Source organism: Oncorhynchus kisutch, linkage group LG10 (assembly GCF_002021735.2).
Source record: "Oncorhynchus kisutch isolate 150728-3 linkage group LG10, Okis_V2, whole genome shotgun sequence".
Taxonomy (NCBI): domain Eukaryota; kingdom Metazoa; phylum Chordata; class Actinopteri; order Salmoniformes; family Salmonidae; genus Oncorhynchus; species Oncorhynchus kisutch.
In genome coordinates this window covers 56,608,902-56,631,988 of record NC_034183.2, presented here as the reverse complement: position 1 = coordinate 56,631,988, position 23,087 = coordinate 56,608,902, and the positions used below count along the sequence as shown (strand labels likewise).

The 23,087-nt window shown below is 44.1% G+C and overlaps 1 protein-coding gene across 3 annotated transcripts in view; it reads right to left on the bottom strand.

Moving 5' to 3' along the window:
• Positions 1-16,889, bottom strand: part of LOC109898474 (myoferlin) — a 54,032-nt gene extending 37,143 nt beyond the window's left edge. The window contains exons 1-12 of one of the 3 annotated variants that reach the window (XM_031834111.1): positions 16,531-16,889; positions 15,112-15,167; positions 14,694-14,785; positions 7,389-7,497; positions 6,603-6,699; positions 4,970-5,136; positions 4,300-4,428; positions 4,098-4,160; positions 2,503-2,553; positions 2,124-2,154; positions 1,886-2,001; positions 129-255 (exon numbers count right to left, since the gene is read on the bottom strand). In XM_031834111.1, coding sequence (XP_031689971.1) covers positions 129-255; positions 1,886-2,001; positions 2,124-2,154; positions 2,503-2,553; positions 4,098-4,160; positions 4,300-4,428; positions 4,970-5,136; positions 6,603-6,699; positions 7,389-7,497; positions 14,694-14,785; positions 15,112-15,167; positions 16,531-16,618 — 1,126 coding nt within the window. In that variant the 5' untranslated portion in view covers positions 16,619-16,889. Of the gene's footprint in view, positions 1-128; positions 256-1,885; positions 2,002-2,123; positions 2,155-2,502; positions 2,554-4,097; positions 4,161-4,299; positions 4,429-4,969; positions 5,137-6,602; positions 6,700-7,388; positions 7,498-10,288; positions 10,464-14,693; positions 14,786-15,111; positions 15,168-16,530 lie in introns of those variants that run through there. The other 2 variants (XM_031834110.1, XM_031834112.1) reach the window with 2 other exon arrangements.
• Between the last annotated feature and the right edge of the window lie 6,198 nt (positions 16,890-23,087).

Below are 23,087 nucleotides of genomic sequence, written 5' to 3'. Positions count from 1 at the left end.
TGGAAGAAACAAGAGGTTTAGGGATAAGGAAAGGGGCACGAGGTTGTTTTTGGACTGAACTAAATGACACTTTGCTGCTGATGGAGGAAGAAGGGTGGAGGATGGAGAAAGAAGGAATATACACGTACTCTGAGGCATGTCCTCAGCACGGTACACCTTCAGGTTGAGAGTGACCAATCTGAGTGTTACCCCAGCAGGCACCAACAGATTACTCTCTATGTCATCTTGCTCCTCGTTCCGCTCTCTCTTCTCAGTCTGAACACACAGGAGGGGAGGGGAGAGCCTTGATGAAATATATTATGTTGCATGTAGTTGTATAACATATTGATATTGTACACATTCTACCAAACTTAGCAAAAAAATAAACCTCCCTTTTTCAAGACCCTGTCTTTCAAAGATAATTCATAAAAATCCAAATAACTTCACAGATCTTCATTGTAAAGGGTTTAAACACTGTTTCCCATTCTTGTTCAATAAACCATAAGCAATTCATGAACATGTACCTGTGGAACGGTCGTTAAGACACTAACAGTTTACAGACGGTAGGAAATTAAGGTCACAGTTATGAAAACATAGGACACTAAAGAGGCCATTCTACTGACTCTGAAGAACACCAAAAGAAAGATGCCCAGGGTCCCTGCTCATCTGCGTGAACGTGCCTTAGGCATGCTGCAAGGAGGCATGAGGACTGCAGATGTGGCCAGGGCAATAAATTGCAATGTCCGTACTGTGAGACGTCTAAGACAGCGCTACAGGGAGACCAGCTGATCGTCCTCGCAGTGGCAGACCACGTGTAACAACACCTGCACAGGATCGGTACATCCGAACATCACACTTGCGGGACAGGTATCAGGATGGCAACAACAACAACTTACCGAGTTATACCAGGAACACACAATCCCTCCATCAGTGCTCAGACTGTCCGCAATAGGCTGAGAGAGGCTGGACTGAGGGCTTGTAGGCCTGTTTTAAGGCAGGTCCTCACCAGACATCACCAGCAACAACGTCGCCTATGGGCACAAACCCACCATAGCTGGACCAGACAGGACTGGCAAAAAGTGCTCTTCACTGTTGAGTCACGGTTTTGTCTCACCGGGGGTGATGGTCGGATTCAGGTTTATCATCCAAGGCATGAGCGTTACACTGAGGCCTGTACTCTGGAGCGGGATCGATTTGAAGGTGGAGGGTCCGTCATGGTCTGGGGCGGTGTGTCACAGCATCATCGGACTGAGCGTGTTGTCATTGCAGGCAATCTCAACACTGTGCGTTACAGGGAAGACATCCTCCTCCCTCATGTGGTACCCTTCCTGCAGGCTCATCCTGACATGACCCTCCAGCATGACAATGCCACCAGCCACACTGCTCGTTCTGTGCGTGATTTCCTACAAGACAGGAATGTAAGTGTTCTGCCATGGCCAGCGATGAGCCCGGATCTCAATCCCATTGAGCACGTCTGGGACCTGTTGGATCGGAGGGTGAAGGCTAGGGCCATTCCCCCAGAAATGTCTGGGAACTTGCAGGTGCCTTGGTTGAAGAGTGGGGTAACATCTCACAGAAAGAACTGACAAATCTGGTTCAGTCCATGAGGAGGAGATGCACTACAGTACTTAATGCAGCTGGTGGCCACACCAGATACTGACTGTTAGTCACATGGCTGTGGAACTTGTTCAGTCTATATCTCAGTTGTTGAATCTTGTTATGTTCATGCAAATATTTAGACATGTTAAGTTTGCTGAAAATAAACAGTTAATAGTAAGAGGACGTTTCTTTTTTTGCTGAGTTTATAAACTATGTAATCAATATTACATTAAGTACAATGGTAGAGAATGTAGAGAAAGACAGGTGAGGCGTATGGTGACATAGCATAGTGACACAGCAGTCGTACCGGTGGCTCGTCTCCTGTCCCCACGATGACCAGGCTGACCTTCAGGTAACCTTTGGCCCCCGAGCTAGAGTCATCAGGGTCACTCAGGAGAAGCCACTTCCTCATTATGGCGTGGGCTGTTGACCATAAGAATATACACATTCCAGACACAGACACAGACAAAGGATGTCTTTGAAGATAATTGAAGATCAAGATAATACTCCTCTCCTGTGTCACTCTTCTGTAAAGATGAACTTACCAGGTTCGTCATATATGTACCCAACATCCAACTGTTAAAAAGAAAATAAAGTCTGGTTATACTACACAACTGATTTTAACTAGATTTCAACCATTTTACTTTTCGTTCAATAAAAATGCATATTTGTTGACAACTCAATTAAATATCAACCAAATACAGATATTGAGGTTATTGCCTGGAAGGATGATTACAGTAATATATTCAATACTGTATAAACAGTGTGGTAGTGTGCATTGTAGCCAATCCATGTTTGAACAAAGGATTTCTGTGATTTATCCAACGTTTTCTGTCATTGTTATGAAAGGCAAACATAATAGGCTGAATGTAATGCTCTGTATATAACTAAATTAAATGCACTTTTTGTACATTTAAATGTCACCTTGAACTCCCCCATTAGACTGTCTGCTCTGAGGGAGTAGGAATCATAGACCTGCAGAGAGAGAGAGCGAGAGACAGAGAGAATTAGTGATGTTGAAACAAACCCAGCCCTTAGTTCTAAACTGCTTCATAGTTTACCACAATCAAGGAGTTTTAAAATGATTGATTTACACTGAGTGTTCAAAACATTAAGAACACCTGCTCTTTCCATGACATCAAAATCAAATCAAATGGATTTATAAAGTCCTTTTTACATCAGCAGATGTCACAAAGTGCGTATACAGAAACCTAGCCTAAAGCCCAAACAGCAAACAATGCAGATGTAGAAGCAGGGTGGCTAGGAAAAACTCCCTAGAAAAGGCAGGAACCTAGGAAGAAACTTAGAGAGGAACGATCCTCTGAGTGGTGGCCAGCCCTCTTCTGGCTGTGCCGGGTGGAGATTATAATAGTACATGGCCATTAAGGCCAGATTGTTCTTCAAGATGTTCAAACGTTCATAGATGACCAGCAGGGTCAAATAATAATCACAGTGGCTATAGAGGGTGCAACAGGTCAGCACCTCAGGAGTAGATGTCAGTTGGCATTTTATAGCCGAGTATTCAAAGGTTAAGACAGCAAAAGCGGTAGAGAGAGCGAAAGAGGGAGGGAGGGAGGGAGGGAGGGTCAAAAACAACAGGTAGTGGGGGTGGCATACTTAAGTTCACACAGGACACCAGATAAGACAGGAGAATTTCACCAGACAGGACAGACTGACCCTAGCCACCCGGCACACCCTGTTGCAGCATAGATACTGGAGGCTGAGACGGGCGGGGGGGACACTGTGGCCCTGTCCGACAATAACCCCAGACAGGGCCAACCAGGCAAGATATAACCCCCACAAAGCACAGCCCCCACACCACTAGAGGGATATCAACACACCACCAACTTACTACCCTGAGACAAGGCTGATTATAGCCCACGAAGATCTCCTCCACCGCACTGGCGCAAGACCAGCAACTCAACCCACTCAAGTCAAGTATAGCAGAAAAGGCCTGGCACAACATGATGCACCCGTCCTAGGGACAGCATGGAAGAGCATTAGTAATCCAGTGACTCAGCCCACATAATAGGGTGCCCATCTTTTTCCCATGCAGTGTCTTCACGTACAGACTCCACTCTGACCAGTGGCGACTCAGACTTGTACCAGTAGCGACCTCGTTGTCAGAAAGTCTTTCTCGCTCTTGTATAAAGGAAGGGGGGCAAGCACAACCTTGGCTTATGGCTTGGGGCTGATCCTGCTGGGGGGCCAGCTACCAATCCCCATTGCCTCCAGGCTTCCTACATAATGGTGGGCCAGCTCAACCCCTTCCTGCATGTTCATCAGATCCATGCTCACACAACCTTGTCTTACGTGGGTTGGCACTGCCAGCAGTCCATGACTGGGGGCTGATCCTGCTGGGAGGACAGCTACCAACTCCGATCCCCGACCGGGGTCTAGCCTCCCCATCTACCATCCACGCCAAAACCCCCTCCATGTTCGTCAGATGGAGAGAAGCCGAACTCGTGAACACACTGTATATAGACTATACCCAGTCTGAGAGGGAGTGTTGTACTTACCCGAATACTGATACAGTCATCTAAAAGCTCTGAAGGCAGGATGTTGACATTGAAGAAGAACATCTGTGGAGAGGGTTTATAAAAATGTTGATATATACAGTATTGATGAGTCAGCGCAATCAGAGAAGTGTAACTTTGCCCTAGTGGTTTTGATTTTGGAGTGTAAGGGCAGTTTAAAACCATAGAGTTATGAAGAGATTACCTCATCAAAGAAGGGGTTGTTTCCTCGTCTGATCCTGGTTCTGTGGGTCTGTCCGCACACATTCACTTTGACAACCGGTTTGATGTTGTTTCCCGGCAACTGTCGGCCCTCGATAACTCGAACACGAATCTGGTCATTGAAGACAACAGTGTAAGATAGTTAAACTAACACAGTAATTATAACAAACACAAAATTCCTTAATTATGCCTTTATTTATTTAATTTGTCAATAATAGGAGAGGTCAAAGAGGACCCGCAGGTGCTGTTCTACCACAAAATTCACATCTCCTTCCTTTTTTCCTTCCTTCCTTGAGGCAATCACTGATCTGTTCGTGATTGGATTGATGAATGCATAGTTATCATATTGCTGTCATCTCTCATACCTATACAGATTAGTGATTACCTCAAGTAAGGTAAAATGGGATGAAGGACGCATGTCATAAGTATTTAAACAGGGCCCCATACTACCATCCAGGGCTGCATCTCAATAGTCCTTTGCTCGTCTTCTCTACCACTGATCTGAAAGAACTGGAGGGTGAAAACCACCATCCACCATACTGCTTTCATCTCTCCTGTGGTTTCAGATCAGTGCAAATGAAGGAAGAGAGATGAGGAGGGGAGGATACTTTGAACTTTTGACATGCACTTCATGTGCCTGCTATGTACTCTACCTGGAAGTCCTGTGGCTTGTTGGCCAGGGCCCGGTGTCTCTTGCGGCTAGTCCGGACATGCCTCTGGTTGGGGTTACCAGGCTGGCCAGGTGTGGGTGGAACTCCAGGGGTCCCCACCTGACCCCCAAGGGATACCTCCTCCCTATCCTCCCCTTCCTCACCACCACCTGGGAACACACACACTCAGTCTTGTACAACTAACCTTGTGGGGACACACAATTCAGTCCCATTCAAAATCCTATTTTCCCTAACCCTAAACTTACACCTAACTCTGACCTGTACCCTAACCTTAACCCATAACCCTAAAACTAACCCTAGCTCCTAACCCTAAACCTAATTCTAACCTAAACCCCATAGAAGTAGAATCTAACCTTGTGGGGACCAACAAAATGTCCCCAGTTGGTAAAAACACTTTAGTTTACTATTCTTGCGGGGACTTCTGGTCCAGGTGACCTGTGTTCAGCATATTGTCTGCTGAGAGTACTTGTGTCGTGTGTATATTAAAAAAAAATATATACCCTAACATCCCTACCCTGATTCGAGTAAACATTGCTTTTACTGCTACTTACAGCTATTTGAACTCATATCTACAGTACCTGTAGTTAAAGAATTAGACACACAGACATATTCCTAATTTCCTCTTTCTTCATGTGCTGGATTTTTATCCACAGCGCCAATCCATCATTCAATCTGAACTCCAACCCTCCGATGTCCACAGATTCACCCATCTTTCCCAGTAGAATGCCATTTTTCCTTTTGCAACACATCCATCCATTTTACTATGATGTCTTATGAGCCCTGAACCTCCCTATTTGTAACATTTCTACCAATGTTTCCCCAAAAATAAATACTTTACCCAGGAGTCAAATTATATTTCCCCATTGACTGATCGTGGTTTTTCAGATCACCTAACAAAACAGTTTGCAGATCAATCTGTAACCTGGTATTATGACATAACAACCATTCCTGGACCTGACTCCAAAAGCGAGCCACAGAGGGAACGTACTACAAAACATGTTCTATCGATTCTGTTTCCTTGTGGCAGAGTCTGCAAAAGGCTGTGAGTATTGTTTGTCTTTTCAATTTGCATCCTCCATTTCCATAAACAGCAAGCAGCCTTTCACTTGTGTAACGAACACAGACAAGCGAGTACCACTCCAATACTTCCTACCAACCAAAGCCTAAAACCACAACATCACCTCACTAGCCTGGTTACCTGGGTTGCATTCATTAGAGACCAAATGGTGAAAAGAAAACTCTGAAACAAGTAGGGACTACCTGAAATGCAAGCGTTTGGTTTCCGTTTTCAAATGTTTCCTGTTGTGTGCCCTAATGAACACAACCCTGGCTACCAGATCTGTCTGTACTTTAGTCAACTGCTCATTACATGACATTGAACAAGAGAGGAGTTGGCTAACACACAAACAAATCTGGGAACCAGGCTACCACTGCAATACCAAACCCAAACATACCACTGTGATAGCTGCATACTTTTCCCAAACTACATGTATAAGAGTTGATTTACATTACCGGCATAACAAGGGCATTGGAACTGATCTCATGAGAGAAGGACACCATTGTGCTTAACCAAAACAAAAGATGGTGTGCCACATATTTGTTATGTTAAACTGACCTGTGTCCCCATACGACTGGACTTCATCAGTTTGATTGTTAGGGTTCGGAGTTGTGCTAGCTGGCGGCTCGTACCCTATCATCAAATTAATGGTCGCCTAAAAAACAGATGGGATTAAATGTCAACATGCTGCTTCAAGACAATGTCTCAATGTATTGACAACTTTAACTTAAATTATTTTACATTGACATGATATGGCCAACAATCAAGACGTCTTAACCTAGTTATTATATGCATGGGGTAGTTCTAACTGGGACTCAGGCCTGGGTCCAGCAACTGTCAACCCAACACCGCCAAGAGACCCGAACCTCTTGACGAGACCCCTAGGTGTTGGGTTGAGGTCGCTACTCCAATCAAATCTAATGTTATTGGTCACATACACATGGTTGGCAGATGTTCATGCGAGTGTAGCGAAATGCTTGTTGTGTAGCGAAATGCTCGCTACACTAGCCCCTCCCGTTAGGAGAACATCTCCCCAAGCTTCTTTATTCCAAGTCCTTCATGTGTACACACCTTTCCGATGACCTTATGGGCGCGTGTTTGTGTGTTTGTTCTGACCAGGACTCGAACCCGGGTCCAGCGATTGTCAACCCAACACATTAGCCGTTAAGCCAAAAGCACCGAACCTCTTGACAATGTCTCTACAATAAAGTGTATTATTGCTTACACTTCATTTACTTTTAAGGATAAGCTAATTATAAATGCTTATACATGTTTATAAATCTTGTTCATTCTTGAAGCTGTTCATTCTTAGTGACACAAGTGTGTAGCCATAGAGAAACTCACCCCAGTGTCCTGTTTCTTCTCATTGACCAGGGACAGGTTCTTTGCTGGGAGGGACTTGGTGTGACCATGAGCCAGGTCTAGGAGAGAGATCTTAGCTGAGCCAATAAATCTGGAATACAGGTAAAAAGGCATGAGCACCTACTGTATTTACGTGATATGAATATTTCTTGAGGAAACGCATACAGTAACATAGTAATATAATTTCCAGATCACTTAAGCAAATGCATGTATTATGCTTGCTGGTCTACTGCATAAAGAGGTGTAGATTTCCTCTGTTGTTTGTGTACAATGATGTATGTAATTTTATATATATGAATATATTCATTGTTTGACTAATCACAGGCAGTATCCAGTTCTGATTTGTACTTCTTTCAGAATTGACAAACCTAGCAACAAGTCCTATAGAGCAGTTATATTTGCCACACGGATCTGATGAATGTCCCTTATGGGGGAACTGAGGACTAACTAGGAAGGTACCAAGGGTTCTTTATTACGCAATCAACTGTGATTAAGAATCCCGTTGCATTGCTTAATATCAGTTATTCCTATTATGTATACATAGCCACCCCTGTGCCATGCAGCCACAATTTAAAGAAGTGTGTATATGTCAACATATTGTTGATACCATTGAGGCACTTTGCTTGTGCTGGATTGGAGGGACTCAAGAAAGAAAAGTGATAGGGTGGTAGCGAGAAGACGACTTTCCTGTAGCTGAGTGATCTTCATAAGCTGTCACAATGACAAACATCAGCCTAGCTTAGCTTATTTTGGCAACCATTAGAGCCTTCCCCGGAGAACACTGGGAAAAATGTCATCTGTGCTCTGTAGTGAGGAACAACACTCGATCCCACAGACGAGGGGGAAAGAATCATGAAAGGGAGGACGAGGAAAGACTAACCGCTGGGAGCAATTAGCATCTACCACAGGCATGCCTGTAGTCTGGCCTTGTGTGTCAGGCTGAGGGGAGGAGAGAGACAGGAGAAAGAGAGAGAGGGTGAGAGAGAGAGGGAGAGAGAGCGAGAGAGAGAGAGAGAGCAGGAGAGAGAGCGAGAGAGAGAGCGCAAGAGAGAGAGAGAGGAATTGAATTGAGAGAGACAGAAGGAGACAGAAGGAGGGACGGAGAGATATAATTTAAGTGAATTGAAAGAGAGGAAGACAGAGGGGGATAGAGAGAGAAGAAGAGAGGAGAGAAGAGAAGAAGAGAGATGGGAGAAGGGGAGAGATAGGGAGAGAGGAGAGAAGAGGGTGGGGGAGGAGAGAAAGGGGGAAAGGTGGGATGTTGTCATGCCTCTCCCCTCTTGGCTATGTCCCCTGTTGAAATCATTTGTCATCACACACAGAGAGATAAACAATCATGCATTAAAACACGTCCTGGAAATGAAGTTGAACTACAGGGTCAGCTACGGGGTCATGCTCTTTGAGTCTTTTGTTTTTATTCCTCTCTTGGAATTCTACACATTTCAACATTTTTCTTCACTCAGTTAGTTGGCACTTGACTTTTCAAAGGCGAGCAGACACATGCAAAATACCCATTGTTGAATATTTTCCCCCTGAGGAAATGAGTTGACGGTTACTAATGATATGGAACACACACTAGCTGCCAGCACACTAGTTGGCTATATTTATGCACGGTGTAGTGGCTAGTTCCTCTTTTATGAGTCAAAAGCAGTTCCACACCATGAAGTCAAATAATACAGCATAATATGGAGTTCTTTCTTTTGCTGATATCAAAGGCCCTGCTGCTAACTGTGCCCGTCTATTTGTGCTATCATGTCAACTCCTTGTCACTCAATGTCATGCAATGTTTGGATTGAGAATGAGTAATGGAGTTGGCAAGAGCAGGCTATAGTTAACTGTCTAGTGTCTAGCAGAGAAAACATACTGTATGTATCCATGTTTGAATATCATTTTGGACGTTTTAGAATTCTGATGTTGGATATGGAGGATTAAAAATGACTCAACAGGACACGTGATTGTATATGGTGGTCACTAGGAGATGTCCTTATATCCAAAACACCCCCCCCCCCCTCATTGAGTGTGTGTTTATACTGAATGAGTCAACCTCACCCATATACACACATCTGCCAAGGATTCTCAGACATACTCAAGATCAACCCCCCATCTGCCAGTGACAAGCCTGTGCAAGCTCTGTAACTTTGCTTGTGTTTGAGTCTGGACTCTGCCAGTGCCCCCCCCCCCCCCCCAGACATTATAGAAGCTCAAAGACGTGAGTCACTCTCATTACCATAGCCTGCTCTCTCTCTCTCTAGGCATCTAGATTAGAGTTCCTGCTGAGAAGTGGTGAAAAGCATGTTGCTAAATAGAGGCCGCTCATTACGGGACTTAAAAATGTCACAATGGAACTGGAACAACAATGAAGCGTCAATACAGCTTAGATATGTTTCATCAATGAAGCGTCAATACAGCTTAGATATGTTTCATCAATGAAGCGTCAATACAGCTTAGATATGTTTCATCAATGAAGCGTCAATACAGCTTAGATATGTTTCATCAATGAAGCGTCAATACAGCTTAGATATGTTTCATCAATGAAGCATCAATACAGCTTAGATATGTTTCATCAATGAAGCATCAATACAGCTTAGATATGTTTCATCAATCTAAAAGCACTAATATGTTAAGTAAAAAGCATTTTGATACCTGTTTCTCTTGATATAGAGAAGACACATGAGAAGCCATTTTGAATCTATTGAGTTTGAAGTGATTTGTGCTCATGGTGAAACAATAGCCTTTTGGAGAGAGAAAACTGTTTCATCATAGAGAGAGACAAATCCTCATCACATAGCACAGCGAGTCTGAACACGGAGGCAGGTACAGGGTGTGGTAGAGAAGCCATAAGGGGTTGTGCTACTTCAAATCACACCTCACTTTTCACTTACCAATGTGGTAATCATTGAAGCTCTGCGGTAACACCATTTTTCCTCAACACATGTTGTCATGGCAAGAGGAGTTCCTGTAGAGGTTATGTGGCCCATTGCAATGGAAAAACTTGAGCTTTTTTAATGTAATTGTAGATCAACTAAGTTCTCTTTCAAATACTTGTTTCGGTATCTCACGTATGGGGTAAGCCCTTCGGGATGGGATCACAAGGACACTCCAATCACACAACCTATTATAAGGCGCCACGCCCCGCCCTCTAGCTCATTATCGTTTTCTTCCTTACGAAGATCACAAGCTCTCTCTACACTCTCCTCAGCACGACTTGTCTCATTGTTTTCCTACTCAATTGTGAACTCGCCACTGAGGATAGGATACTGCTTCTCGTATAAAGTGTTAAGTACTTTTACCAAAAGGAAAAGTTGGGTTCTTCTCAGTCTCCAGTCAAAACTAGCGCCACATGGCTAACTTTTGCCCCACTCGCCCACTTAGCAGTACCTGCTTCGTGCTGCTAATTCCCACCACAGTGGAAGGGAGAAAAGATCATTTTGAGATTCGTTCCCGTACAAAAAAATATTGCAGTCAGAGTACAGTATAAATTAAATACACAGAGTGCAGTATAACTGCAGTATGTTGCAAATAATGCGTCCAAAATGTTTTTTTTACTACAGTCAATTTGCAGTGTAAATGCAGTTACAGTGCAGTATAACTGCAGTTCAACTGCAGTACACTACAGTTATTCTGCAATTACTGTGTCTGAAATACCACAGTCGACTGCAGTTACTGCACTTTTACTGTAGTTTCAAAATTGCAATATTTTTAAAAAGGGGTTAGCCCACAGTGTAAGGCAAAGCTAACCTAGCTAGCTCACCGAAGACTTACACCACACGCTTTTTCTTCAGCTAGCAGTGTGCTAGCAATAGCTAGGCTATTAGGCCACAAGGTGAGTGCAAGCTAGCTAACATCAGGACTAGCTTCACAGCTAAATGTCGGCCAACACACGCTTAGAGATAGCTCATTCAACTAGCCCTTTCTACTCGGTTAGCCCACGCTGCAAGGTAAAGCTAACCAACTAGCTCATCAAAAATGAATGCTATCCACTTTGTCTTCAGCTAGCAATATGTTAGCAAAAGCTAGGCTAATAGCCCACGGGGTGAACACTAGTTAGCTAATGTCAGGACTATCTACACAGCTAGGCATCGGCCAGTACACCTGTAGCCTTGAACCCTCCACTATCCGGAGCTATGGATACTACTACCCCTTCACAGTGTGTACCCAGCTGGCCTCCTGTTCCCCAACTGGCTCACCCATGCCTGTGTGGGTCCATGATGCCAGTGAAGAACACATATCCTATCTGTGTTTCCTGCTTGGGACTGGAGCATGTTCAGGCGGCTCTTGCTAACCCAGAGTCCTGCGAGCATTGCAAGGAGTTGCCGGAGTCCAGCCTCAGATGGAGGGTGTGCAGAGCAGCCCCCCTCGAGGCTCCTCTTCCTCCCAGCCTTTGGGCGAGGAGGCAACCCAACAACCCCGAGCTGGGCCAAGGTTATGAACGGTCTCCCCCCAGATATCCACTCTCGGTTCGACGAGCTAGCAGCAGGGAAAGGAGGTATAGGGGTTTACGATGAGGAGGACATCAGTGTTGTGCGACTCTTCTGCAATCAGGATGAGGAAGGGGATGAAGACCCCAAGGCTCAGGCCTCAAGGCCTTCCAGCACCCTGAGTGGAGGGCCCTCCTCTCCCAGCCTGGAGTACAGGCTAATCTATTTGTGCGAAAACGGCGAAAGAGACTGGTTCAATAGGAAGAGACTCATCCCATACCATCCCTGGGAGACAGCGTGTCCCCATGATCCCAGCATGCTTGGTGGAGGCTAAACACAACTGGGACAAACCCCTTTCCGGTAAGGTCCCACCGAGGGACTTCACTGCCATGGACATGCAAGGTATGGAGGAGCAGTGGAACAATCTCTCGCAAACCACCTTCACCCTGAACGCTGTGCCTCCCTTACAGACACGTCTCTCCCTGGCAAGATGGAACATTTATTTTCATCCATTCTCCGGCGCCCCATATTGGACCTACAGATCCTCAACAGCTATCTGAAAAAGTTCACATTCCTTATGCTTACACACAAAGTGCTGTCTTGCTTTGTTTGTCGAGGTGATTGGTTCACTAAAGTCAATTTGCAGGATTTTCACATAAGCATTCTGCCAGCACATAGGAGATTTCTCAAGTTTGCCTATCAGGGTTTCGAGAATCTCACAGTTCCCTTCAGGATATCACTAGCCCCTCGGACGTTCAGCAAGTTGTAGAGGTGGCCCTAACTCCCCTGAGATGGAGAGGACACAGGATCTCCGCGTACATAGACCACTACCAGTTCTGCTCCCATTAACAGAAGCAGGCAGTGAGAGACAGAGCTGCCCTTGTAGACTTCAGGATGAATCAGATAAACAGCTGTTTAGTGCCCACACAGAGAATAGAATATCTAGGCGTAGTTCTGAATTCAATCTCTTTCCAGGCTGCATTATCAGACGGGCGAATCATGTTGCTTCATGCGAATCATGTCTCTCCATGTTCCAATGGGGTCATACAGTCACACTCAAGACGTGTCTCTGTATGTTGGGGTTGATGGCCTCCACCATCTTCTGTTTGGACTATTGAGGATGAAATATTTTCAGTGCTGGGTGTCTGCCCTACGCCTGTGTTGCCTTAGTCACCTCCAGCGGAGGATAACGGTGTCCTCCCCAAGCATAGCGTCTCTCCGCCACTGATGGGACCCCTCCATCTTCGCCAACGGCACTCCCCTAGAGGTAGTGTCTGAGGAAAGTAGTGATAACAGACACATCTCTCAAAGGGTGTAGCGTAGTCTGTGAGGGGAGAGCATTGAATGGATTGTAAGTCCCCACAACTACGTCATGCTCACATAAATTACCTTGAGTTTCTTACAGTGCTGCTTGCACTAAAGCATTTTCTGCCTTTTCTTCGGAATTGTCACATCCTGGTCAGAATGGACAATACGACTGTAGTGGCATACATCAACCACCAAGGTGGCACCTGATCGCTGTGTTTGTGCAGACCAGCCCAGAGAATGATTCTGTGGAGCAGCGCACATCACTCTTTACATGTGACTCATGTCCGGAACAGACTTGTAAGTCCAGAGGTAACCCCCTGTATGGTGACTGGAGACTCCATCCCGAAGTGGTGGTTCAAGTGTGGTGGAAAAATACGGACAAACGTTCATAGATCTCTACGCATGCGCAAAGACGCACACTGACCGCTGTTTTTTGAACTAGCAAGAGGTGACGCTGCAATGCGGCATGTTGGGCTACCCCTCATACGTTTATGAGGATTTACGAACTAGACGTCACTGCGCCCTCGCTGACATTTTTTTTTTTTACCTTTATTTAACTAGGCAAGTCAGTTAAGAACAAATTCTTATTTTCAATGACGGCCTAGGAACAGTGGGTTAACTGCCTGTTCAAGGGCAGAACGACAGATTTTGTACCTTGTCAGCTCGGGGATTTGAACTTGCAACCTTTCGGTTACTAGTCCAATGCTCTAACCACTAGGCTACACTGCCGCCCCATATACAGTGCTGTGTTGGGGCCTCTGAGGGATGATTATGTCAAGACAATCTAGCTTCGGGGGTACATGAGCGCAATGGGAGTTGACTATATGTGAAACACCCATATTTGAGATAACGAAAAAAGTATTTGAAAAAGCACTAGGGTAAGCACTTCTGCTGTCAGAGATCCATAATGTTCCTTAAGGTCAAATCTTAAGGTTACTTGCGTAACCCCTGTTCTCTGATAATATGATTGGGTTATCTCAATATGCATAGGGAGGAAAACATATGTCTGATAATGAGCTAGAGTACGGGACTTGGAGCGTTATAATAAGTGGGGTTGCCCACTATTCGCCACGCCTCCTGTCTGTTTACGGCAGATGTTGTGTGATTGGAGCTTCCTTATGATCTCGCACCAAAGGGCATGCCCCATATGTAAGATAGCTCACTCATATTATCAGAGAACCCAGAGTTATGCAAGTAACCTGAAGATTTGACCTGAATGAACATTATGGATCTCCCTCCGCAGAAGTGCTTACTCTAGTTTCTTACAGCTCGGTTTAAACTCAGCACTGGCCTCAGGGTTTGAACTTTCCCTTTAACTCACTCTCTGTATAACCTGTAATTACCAGACACTGTATTGTAATGACCAGGTTCACATTCTAATGGAGATGCACTTTGACTGAGAAATGACAAGAGGTCAAACTGAGTAAAACACTATGTCCCACCTCCTCCCTAGCAGCACTAGCAGCGTCCGATTAGCAGGAGGTGTGTGTGCGTGTGTGTGGTGTGTGTTCTCTCACAAAACATTTGAGACATTTACAGTAGCTACATGCCAGGTACGTACTTGTCTTTGCCAATAGTCTCATAGTCTTTCACAATCACGTCCAAAAAGGAGGAGGCATCCAATGGGGAGCCCTTTAGGTCGAACTCAAGCACCTGCAACCACAAATTGAGTTAGTTCATAAAAACTCAACTTTGCCCATGTTAATTTCAATTATGAAATGATGAAGCATGGGGGTGGGGGGTGCAAATGTTTAAAATCAAAGGGGAAGTGTTAACAGTTATCATTCCTCTATCTAATAATAACTACTCCATGTTGAGTCATCAACAAACACCAAGCACAGCGGACAAAATATTAGCCTCATTCCCTAATTCATTCTCATACCCTCCTCCACATAATACATTCCTCTCGAGTCCCTTTTCAACATTCCCAGAGACTGCCAGAGAGAGGAAGGATTGTAAATGTAAATATTTATACTTACTTCATTCCACACGGGATTGAGTTCACTATCAATTGCTTTAGTTTTCTTCTTTTCACCTGTAGCATTTACACAAAGTGGCAAGATTAAAACATGGGATATATATGTTTCTATGTACCCTTTATATAACTAGGCAAGTCAGTTAAGAACAAATTCTTATTTACAATGACGGCCGACACCGGACGACGCTGGGCCAATTGTGCACCGCCCTACGGGACTCCCAATCACAGCCGGTTGTGATACAGCCTGGAATCAAACCAGGGTGTCTGTAGTGACACCTCAAGCATTGACATGCAGTGCCTTAGACGGCTGCGCCACTCGGGATTATATGTATGGGTAGAATATATTTCTCTGGGTCCAATGCAGACGTTTTTATCTCAATATCAAATCCTTTCTGGGTAACAATTACGTTACTGTGATTGTTTTTAATGTAATGGCCAAAATAAATAAAAATAGCTTCTTTGCAAAAATGCAAAGTTCTCAAGCAATCATTTTGCACTAAAAGGACATTATCATCATTTTCACAATTTCAATTTTCAATCTCATAATGGAAATATATATAAAACACAGGTATATCACGTTTTTAACTGCACTGGGCCTTTAACATATACAGGCAGTTTTAAAATGGGTAATACCTACAACATCCCTGGGGCTGGTAACATAGTGAGCCAATTTAGAGTGGCAACATATTGAACCATAAAAGTCGAATGTGCATCTTGGAAGGACTCTTATCCTAAAATATCCATGCAAAAATGAAGCACATTGACCCAGCTGTAGAGCTGTTGATGACAGGGGAGAATGGGTGATTCCAACCCCTTATAAGGGAATATGTTTTCCCTCTGTGTAACACAATAGAGGCAACATTATTTAATGTGACTCATTGCCTTAAAGCAGGCAAAATGAGGTTCCGGTATCTCAGAACCAATGCACAGTACCATTGTTGTACCTTCAATGCAATTCATAGTAGTTTTGTGCCCTTACATGCTCACAGTTAAATGAAGCAGTATCTCCACTTTGAATACAAAGATCATCATGTTTGTGTTTATTGAACATGTTAAATGTTTGGGGACCACAAAATCCATCAGAATATCATCTTATTGTGGAATCTTGCAATTGTTGGTTCAAAAAATAAATGATAGACAGAAAATGGGTCAGTTAACCCAACATTGACAGCAAAGTACAGAAAGGATAATGTGACTTTAAAATAAAGAGAACTATAAAGTAGCCTAACTAAAAACTAGGCTACAACCTGAAAGCAACTCTGCATGTCTTCATCTTTGATTTCTATTAGCCTACATTTGGAGAACGTCTTTGATCCAGATGTTTTGAACTTCTCAAGAATAGCCAACAATCAAGGCATTGAAACCAAAGTGAAAATGTAGGCTAAATGCCACAGCAAGAGGCAACAAAACAATATCTCACCTTTGAACACTACCGCTGCTATGGGATCTGGGTGTCCGAGTTTCTTTTTGGGGATGCCTTTGGCTGATTCCACTACGACGCGCAACATTATTACAGAGTTTAGTCTGTATTATAACACCCTTATGAATCACAGCATGTTCCTCTACCAAGGCGTCTCTTCAACAGCGGTCATTGTAACAGAGGAAATGCTCCCTTAGAGGAGGAGTGAAGTCCCGAATTATTTGGCTATCCACTGTATGAGTCAGAATGGAAAAAAAGATTATGGATGTATGTTAAATAGTCTGCCAGCACGTCGTGTAGGCTATAGTCAGAATCTGTTAGGTTACTAGCCATCCTACTTGTTACATCTACTTCTACTACTTGTGATATTGTTATGAATAAACAAACTTGACGCTGTTAAAATATTGTTTGACTCTTGACTACTCAAAAAGGCTACAATTCGTCATAGCCTACGTTGAGTGATTTACACAGTCTATCGTGGTTCAAACGTAGCCTACACCGCAGCGCCACTCAGAGGTGATGGGGTTGAACAACGTTGAGTTTGGTACCCTAAGGTGACCGCGGCGATTTTCCTTTAAAAAAAAAGAAGTCCCGTGACCAACCTTATCACAGCAAGAATATTACTGCTATTCCTATACTTTTATTATTTAACATCTAAGTAATTTTGCTGGTTTAATTCGGCTATTTGAAATCTGATATGCCAACTTGTGTATTTGAAAAAAAACGAGGGCTTTGCACTTTTGTAAGCATTTATGGAGAGTGAGTGAGCTCCAAAATAATTGGGACAGTGACACGTTTTACAGATAGTCGGATAGTCCTGAATGAATCGTGAATAATGGTGAGTGAGAAAGTTACAGACGTACACATATCATAACGGTGAGAGGTTAGCATGTCCTGAGGGTATGATATATATATATATTATATATATTTTTTTAAATATGTTTTACTCCAAAATGACACAATCAATTATTCACCATACATTTCTATTGGGAATAAAATGATCTGTAACAACCAAAACAAACAGCAAATACATCAACAAGTTCGTAGCGTCACAAGCTTGATTTAATCAATGTGGGACTATGTACAAAAAGTGCTGTCCTTTCTAAACGGTTCACCCGGCATTGATGAAAATACCCTCAAATTAAAGCTGACAGTCTGGACTTTAACTTCATAGTCATTGTGTACTGGAGTAAAGAGACGAAACAGCAACACGGAAGTGTCACAATCCCAATACTTTTGGAGCTCACTGTAGTCTAAGTCATATAATGAGAATAGGCAATATTGAAATGCCCCGGCCTCAAATATCCTGATTTGTCATTTTAGTATTGTGCACAAGCTACTAGGCAGAAACGGTAGGCATAATTGCAAAATATCTTTCCTATGTAGAGTAAGACGATGGCAAGGTTTTGTAAATCAGCCTCAACCACCTGATTGATTTTCATTCGATTTTTCTTAAATGTGGGATCATTTGTAGAATGTCAAATGTCACATGAACATATTCAAACCACCAGTATTTAGGAAACATGGACCAGGGTTGGCCAAACCCCTTGGAGAGCTACCTCTAGGCAGGACTTTTTACACTCCTTATATTTACATGTTGGTTCCTTATGGATAAGGATAAACTGCAACCCATCCTATGGTTAGACCATTATTAAGACAAGGCCGAGGATAAAGTCTACTTCTGGAGAAACCCTGACAAGGGAGGTTCTGCTCCTCCTCTCCATGGCAGACGCAGGAGGGATACCGCTTACTTCTATCCACCCCCGTCTGATCAACGCTCTACAACCAGCGCCTCATCGGCTTCCAGTGGTAGTTTTTTATTCAACGAGAGACTGGACTGACGGAAGGGCGGAGGTGGCCGCAGGCACGCGCATCGACGAGATGCCGCACCCGACGGGGTAAGAAGAAACGACTATCAGGGGCAGAGGAGACCGTTCACACGGTCCCAGAACCCACGGGGCTGAGTGCCTTTAATTTATCAAGTAAGATATTGAGCCCTGCCCATGTCTCTTTGCTTAATAAAGGGTAATCTTTGTGCCTACAACCCAGTGCAACGATTTTGATGTTAATGTAGACATGTTTAAGTTTTTTAGAAACATCCGTTTAAGGGAATACTTTAGCTCCCCTAATTCTGACACTTCTATTGAACCAGTAGGTTGCTCACCTGCACATACTCCGACTCCTTTTAGAAACAAGAGTTATTTTATACCTCCAGCCAATCGCAATCACTCTATCGAGACATATTGCAGACTTGTGGAAAAATATGTTGGACATGTCTTTAAGAATAAACAGGGGTCCAAATCTTTCCATAATTTACCTAAGGATGAAAAACAAGCTTTGCTTGATTTACAATCCGATACGTCAGTCCTTACCCGCCCTGTTGTAAAGGACACCAGCAGTATGATCTCTATCATTGGATCTCTTGATCCTCTACCTGAGAATACCTTGTTAGTTACTTTTGATGTTTAGTCGTTATACACAAATATTCCACACGAGGGCGGTATTGAAGCTATGGAACATTTTCTTCTGCAACGTGACCCTAATGAACTACCTTCCAGTGCATGCATTATAACATTGGCTGAAATAGTACTCACACATAACTATTTCATGTTTCTAAATTATTTCTTTATTCAGACGAAGGGTACTGCTATGGGATCCCCCATGGCTCCTAACTATGCTAATTTGTATGTGGGTTACATGGAGAAACCATGTTTTCATGTTTTTTGTTTTCAATCCTCTCCAAAATGTTTTCTTGCCTAACATAATTATTTGGAAACGGTATATTGATGATATTTTTGTTCTATGGAGGGGTGATGCAAAACAGCTCCAGGCATTACATGCTTTTCTTAACTCCTGTTCTGATCATCTGAGATTTACTCTGCAATCTGATACACGTCAAATCCGTTTTCTTGATCTTCTGATATTGTGTGAAGATAATGTGCTATACACTGATCTTTACAGGAAGCCTACTGATCGTAACAGTTTGTTGAGGGCTGATAGTTGTCACACACTTCCCTTGATAAATAGTTTGCCATACAGCCATTTCTGTCGAATCAAAAGAATTTGCAAAAAACAATCAGATTTCGACAGATATATGTCTGAGACGCAAAGAAAGTTCAAGGAGAGGGGCTACAAAAAATGATCAGATTAATATTGCCATTGAGAAAATTCCAAACAAAACGAGACATTGACCTTTTTCTAGCTCAGTCTCGCAAAAAGACGCATTCTTGTGTTCTAACTACCCGCTATTCAAAGCGTTCTGAACAAATGAAGGGAATCGCTCACAAACATTGGCACATTCTAAAATCCGATGATAGTCTCGGTAATGTGTTTTCGGTCCTTCCCCTGGTCGTATTCTCGTGGGGCAGAAATCTCAGAGACCAATTGGTACACTCTGATTTACCACCCCAAGATATTCCTGAACAACTATTTGCGCCCCTACTGGATGGAAATTAAAGGTCAAAAATGTTATTACGTGCTCCACTAAGGCAGTTATTTATCTTATAAATTGTCCTTGTGGTAAAAAATTATGTGGGTAAAACAAAGCGCAAATTAAAAGTACGTATCTCAGAGCATCGTAGCACCATTAGGTGTAAAAACTTTACTTACCCAGTTGCGGCCCACTTCTTGGAGGCAGGCCACTCTATTTCGTCTGCGTTATATTGGCATCGAACATGTCACCCTCCCTAGGAGAGGGGGTGACCTTGATAATTTATTGTTAAAACGAGAGGCTGCCTGGATCTTTACCTTAAAGACCCTTGCTCCCTTCGGTCTCAACGTAGACTTTGATCTGAAGCCCTTCTTGTGATTATTGTGACTTGGCCATTGTAATTGTTTGCAAGCTTGTGTAGTCGAAAATGATTTGATTTTTTCATTTTTCATTTTTTTTCACCTTTATTTAACCAGGTAGGCTAGTTGAGAACAAGTTCTCATTTGCAACTGCGACCTGGCCAAGATAAAGCATAGCAGTGTGAGCAGACAACAAAGTTGTTACACATGGAGTAAACAATTAACAAGTCAATAACACAGTAGAAACCAAAGGGGGAGTCTATATACAATGTGTGCAAAAGGCATGAGGAGGTAGGCAAATAATTAAAATTTTGCAGATTAACACTGGAGTGATGAATGATCAGATGGTCATGCACAGGTAGAGATATTGGTGTGCAAAAGAGCAGAAAAGTAAATAAATAAAAACAGTATGGGGATGAGGTAGGTGAAAAAGGGTGGGCTATTTACCAATAGACTATGTACAGCTGCAGCGATCGGTTAGCTGCTCAGATAGCTGATGTTTGAAGTTGGTGAGGGAGATAAAAGTCTCCAACTTCAGCGATTTTTGCAATTCGTCACAGTCACAGGCAGCAGAGTACTGGAACGAAAGGCGGCCAAATGAGGTGTTGGCTTTAGGGATGATCAGTGAGATACACCTGCTGGAGCGCGTGCTACGGATGGGTGTTGCCATCGTGACCAGTGAGCTGAGATAAGGCGGAGCTTTACCTAGCATGGACTTGTAGATGACCTGGAGCCAGTGGGTCTGGCGACGAATATGTAGCGAGGGCCAGCCGACTAGAGCATACAAGTCGCAGTGGTGGGTGGTATAAGGTGCTTTAGTGACGAAACGGATGGCACTGTGATAGACTGCATCCAGTTTGCTGAGTAGAGTGTTGGAAGCCATTTTGTAGATGACATCGCCGAAGTCGAGGATCGGTAGGATAGTCAGTTTTACTAGGGTAAGCTTGGCGGCGTGAGTGAAGGAGGCTTTGTTGCGGAATAGAAAGCCGACTCTTGATTTGATTTTTGATACGAGTCTGGAAGGAGAGTTTGCAGTCTAGCCAGACACCTAGGTACTTATAGACGTCCACATATTCTAGGTCGGAACCATCCAGGGTGGTGATGCTAGTCGGGCATGCGGGTGCAGGCAGCGACCGGTTGAAAAGCATGCATTTGGTTTTACTAGCGTTTAAGAGCAGTTGGAGGCCACGGAAGGAGTGTTGTATGGCATTGAAGCTTGTTTGGAGGTTAGATAGCACAGTGTCCAAAGACGGGCCGAAGGTATATAGAATGGTGTCGTCTGCGTAGAGGTGGATCAGGGAATCGCCCGCAGCAAGAGCAACATCATTGATATACACAGAGAAAAGAGTCGGCCCGAGAATTGAACCCTGTGTTTCACCCCCATAGAGACTGCCAGAGGACCAGACAGCATGCCCTCCGATTTGACGCACTGAACTCTGTCTGCAAAGTAATTGGTGAACCAGGCAAGGCAGTCATCCGAAAAACCGAGGCTCCTGAGTCTGCCGATAAGAATATGGTGATTGACAGAGTCGAAAGCCTTGGCAAGGTCGATGAAGACGGCTGCACAGTACTGTCTTTTATCGATGGCGGTTATGATATCGTTGAGTACCTTGAGTGTGGCTGAGGTGCACCCATGACCGGCTCGGAAACCAGATTGCACAGCGGAGAAGGTGCGGTGGGATTCGAGATGGTCAGTGACCTGTTTGTTGACTTGGCTTTCGAAGACCTTAGATAGGCAGGGCAGGATGGATATAGGTCTGTAACAGTTTGGGTCCAGGGTGTCTCCCCCTTTGAAGAGGGGGATGACTGCGGCAGCTTTCCAATCCTTGGGGATCTCAGACGATATGAAAGAGAGGTTGAACAGGCTGGTAATAGGGGTTGCGACAATGGTGGCAGATAGTTTCAGAAATAGAGGGTCCAGATTGTCAAGCCCAGCTGATTTGTACGGGTCCAGGTTTTGCAGCTCTTTCAGAACATCTGCTATCTGGATTTGGTTAAAGGAGAACCTGGAGAGGCTTGGGCGAGGAGCTGCGGGGGGGCGGAGCTGTTGGCCGAGGTTGAAGTAGCCAGGCGGAAGGCATGGCCAGCCGTTGAGAAATGCTTATTGAAGTTTTCGATAATCATGGATTTATCAGTGGTGACCGTGTTACCTAGCCTCAGTGCAGTGGGCAGCTGGGAGGAGGTACTCTTGTTCTCCATGGACTTCATGGTGTCCCAGAACTTTTTGGAGTTGGAGCTACAGGATGCAAACTTCTGCCTGAAGAAGCTGGCCTTAGCTTTCCTGACTGACTGTGTGTATTGGTTCCGGACTTCCCTGAACAGTTGCATATCACGGGGACTATTCGATGCTATTGCAGTCCGCCACAGGATGTTTTTGTGCTGGTCGAGGGCAGTCAGGTCTGGGGTGAACCAAGGGCTGTATCTGTTCTTAGTTCTGCATTTTTTGAACGGAGCATGCTTATCTAAAATGGTGAGGAAGTTACTTTTAAAGAATGACCAGGCATCCTCAACTGACGGGATGAGGTCAATGTCCTTCCAGGATACCCGGGCCAGGTCGATTAGAAAGGCCTGCTCACAGAAGTGTTTTAGGGAGCGTTTGACAGTGATGAGGGGTGGTCGTTTGACTGCGGCTCCGTAGCAGATACAGGCAATGAGGCAGTGATCGCTGAGATCCTGGTTGAAGACAGCGGAGGTGTATTTGGAGGGCCAGTTGGTCAGGATGACGTCTATGAGGGTGCCATTGTTTACAGAGTTAGGGTTGTACCTGG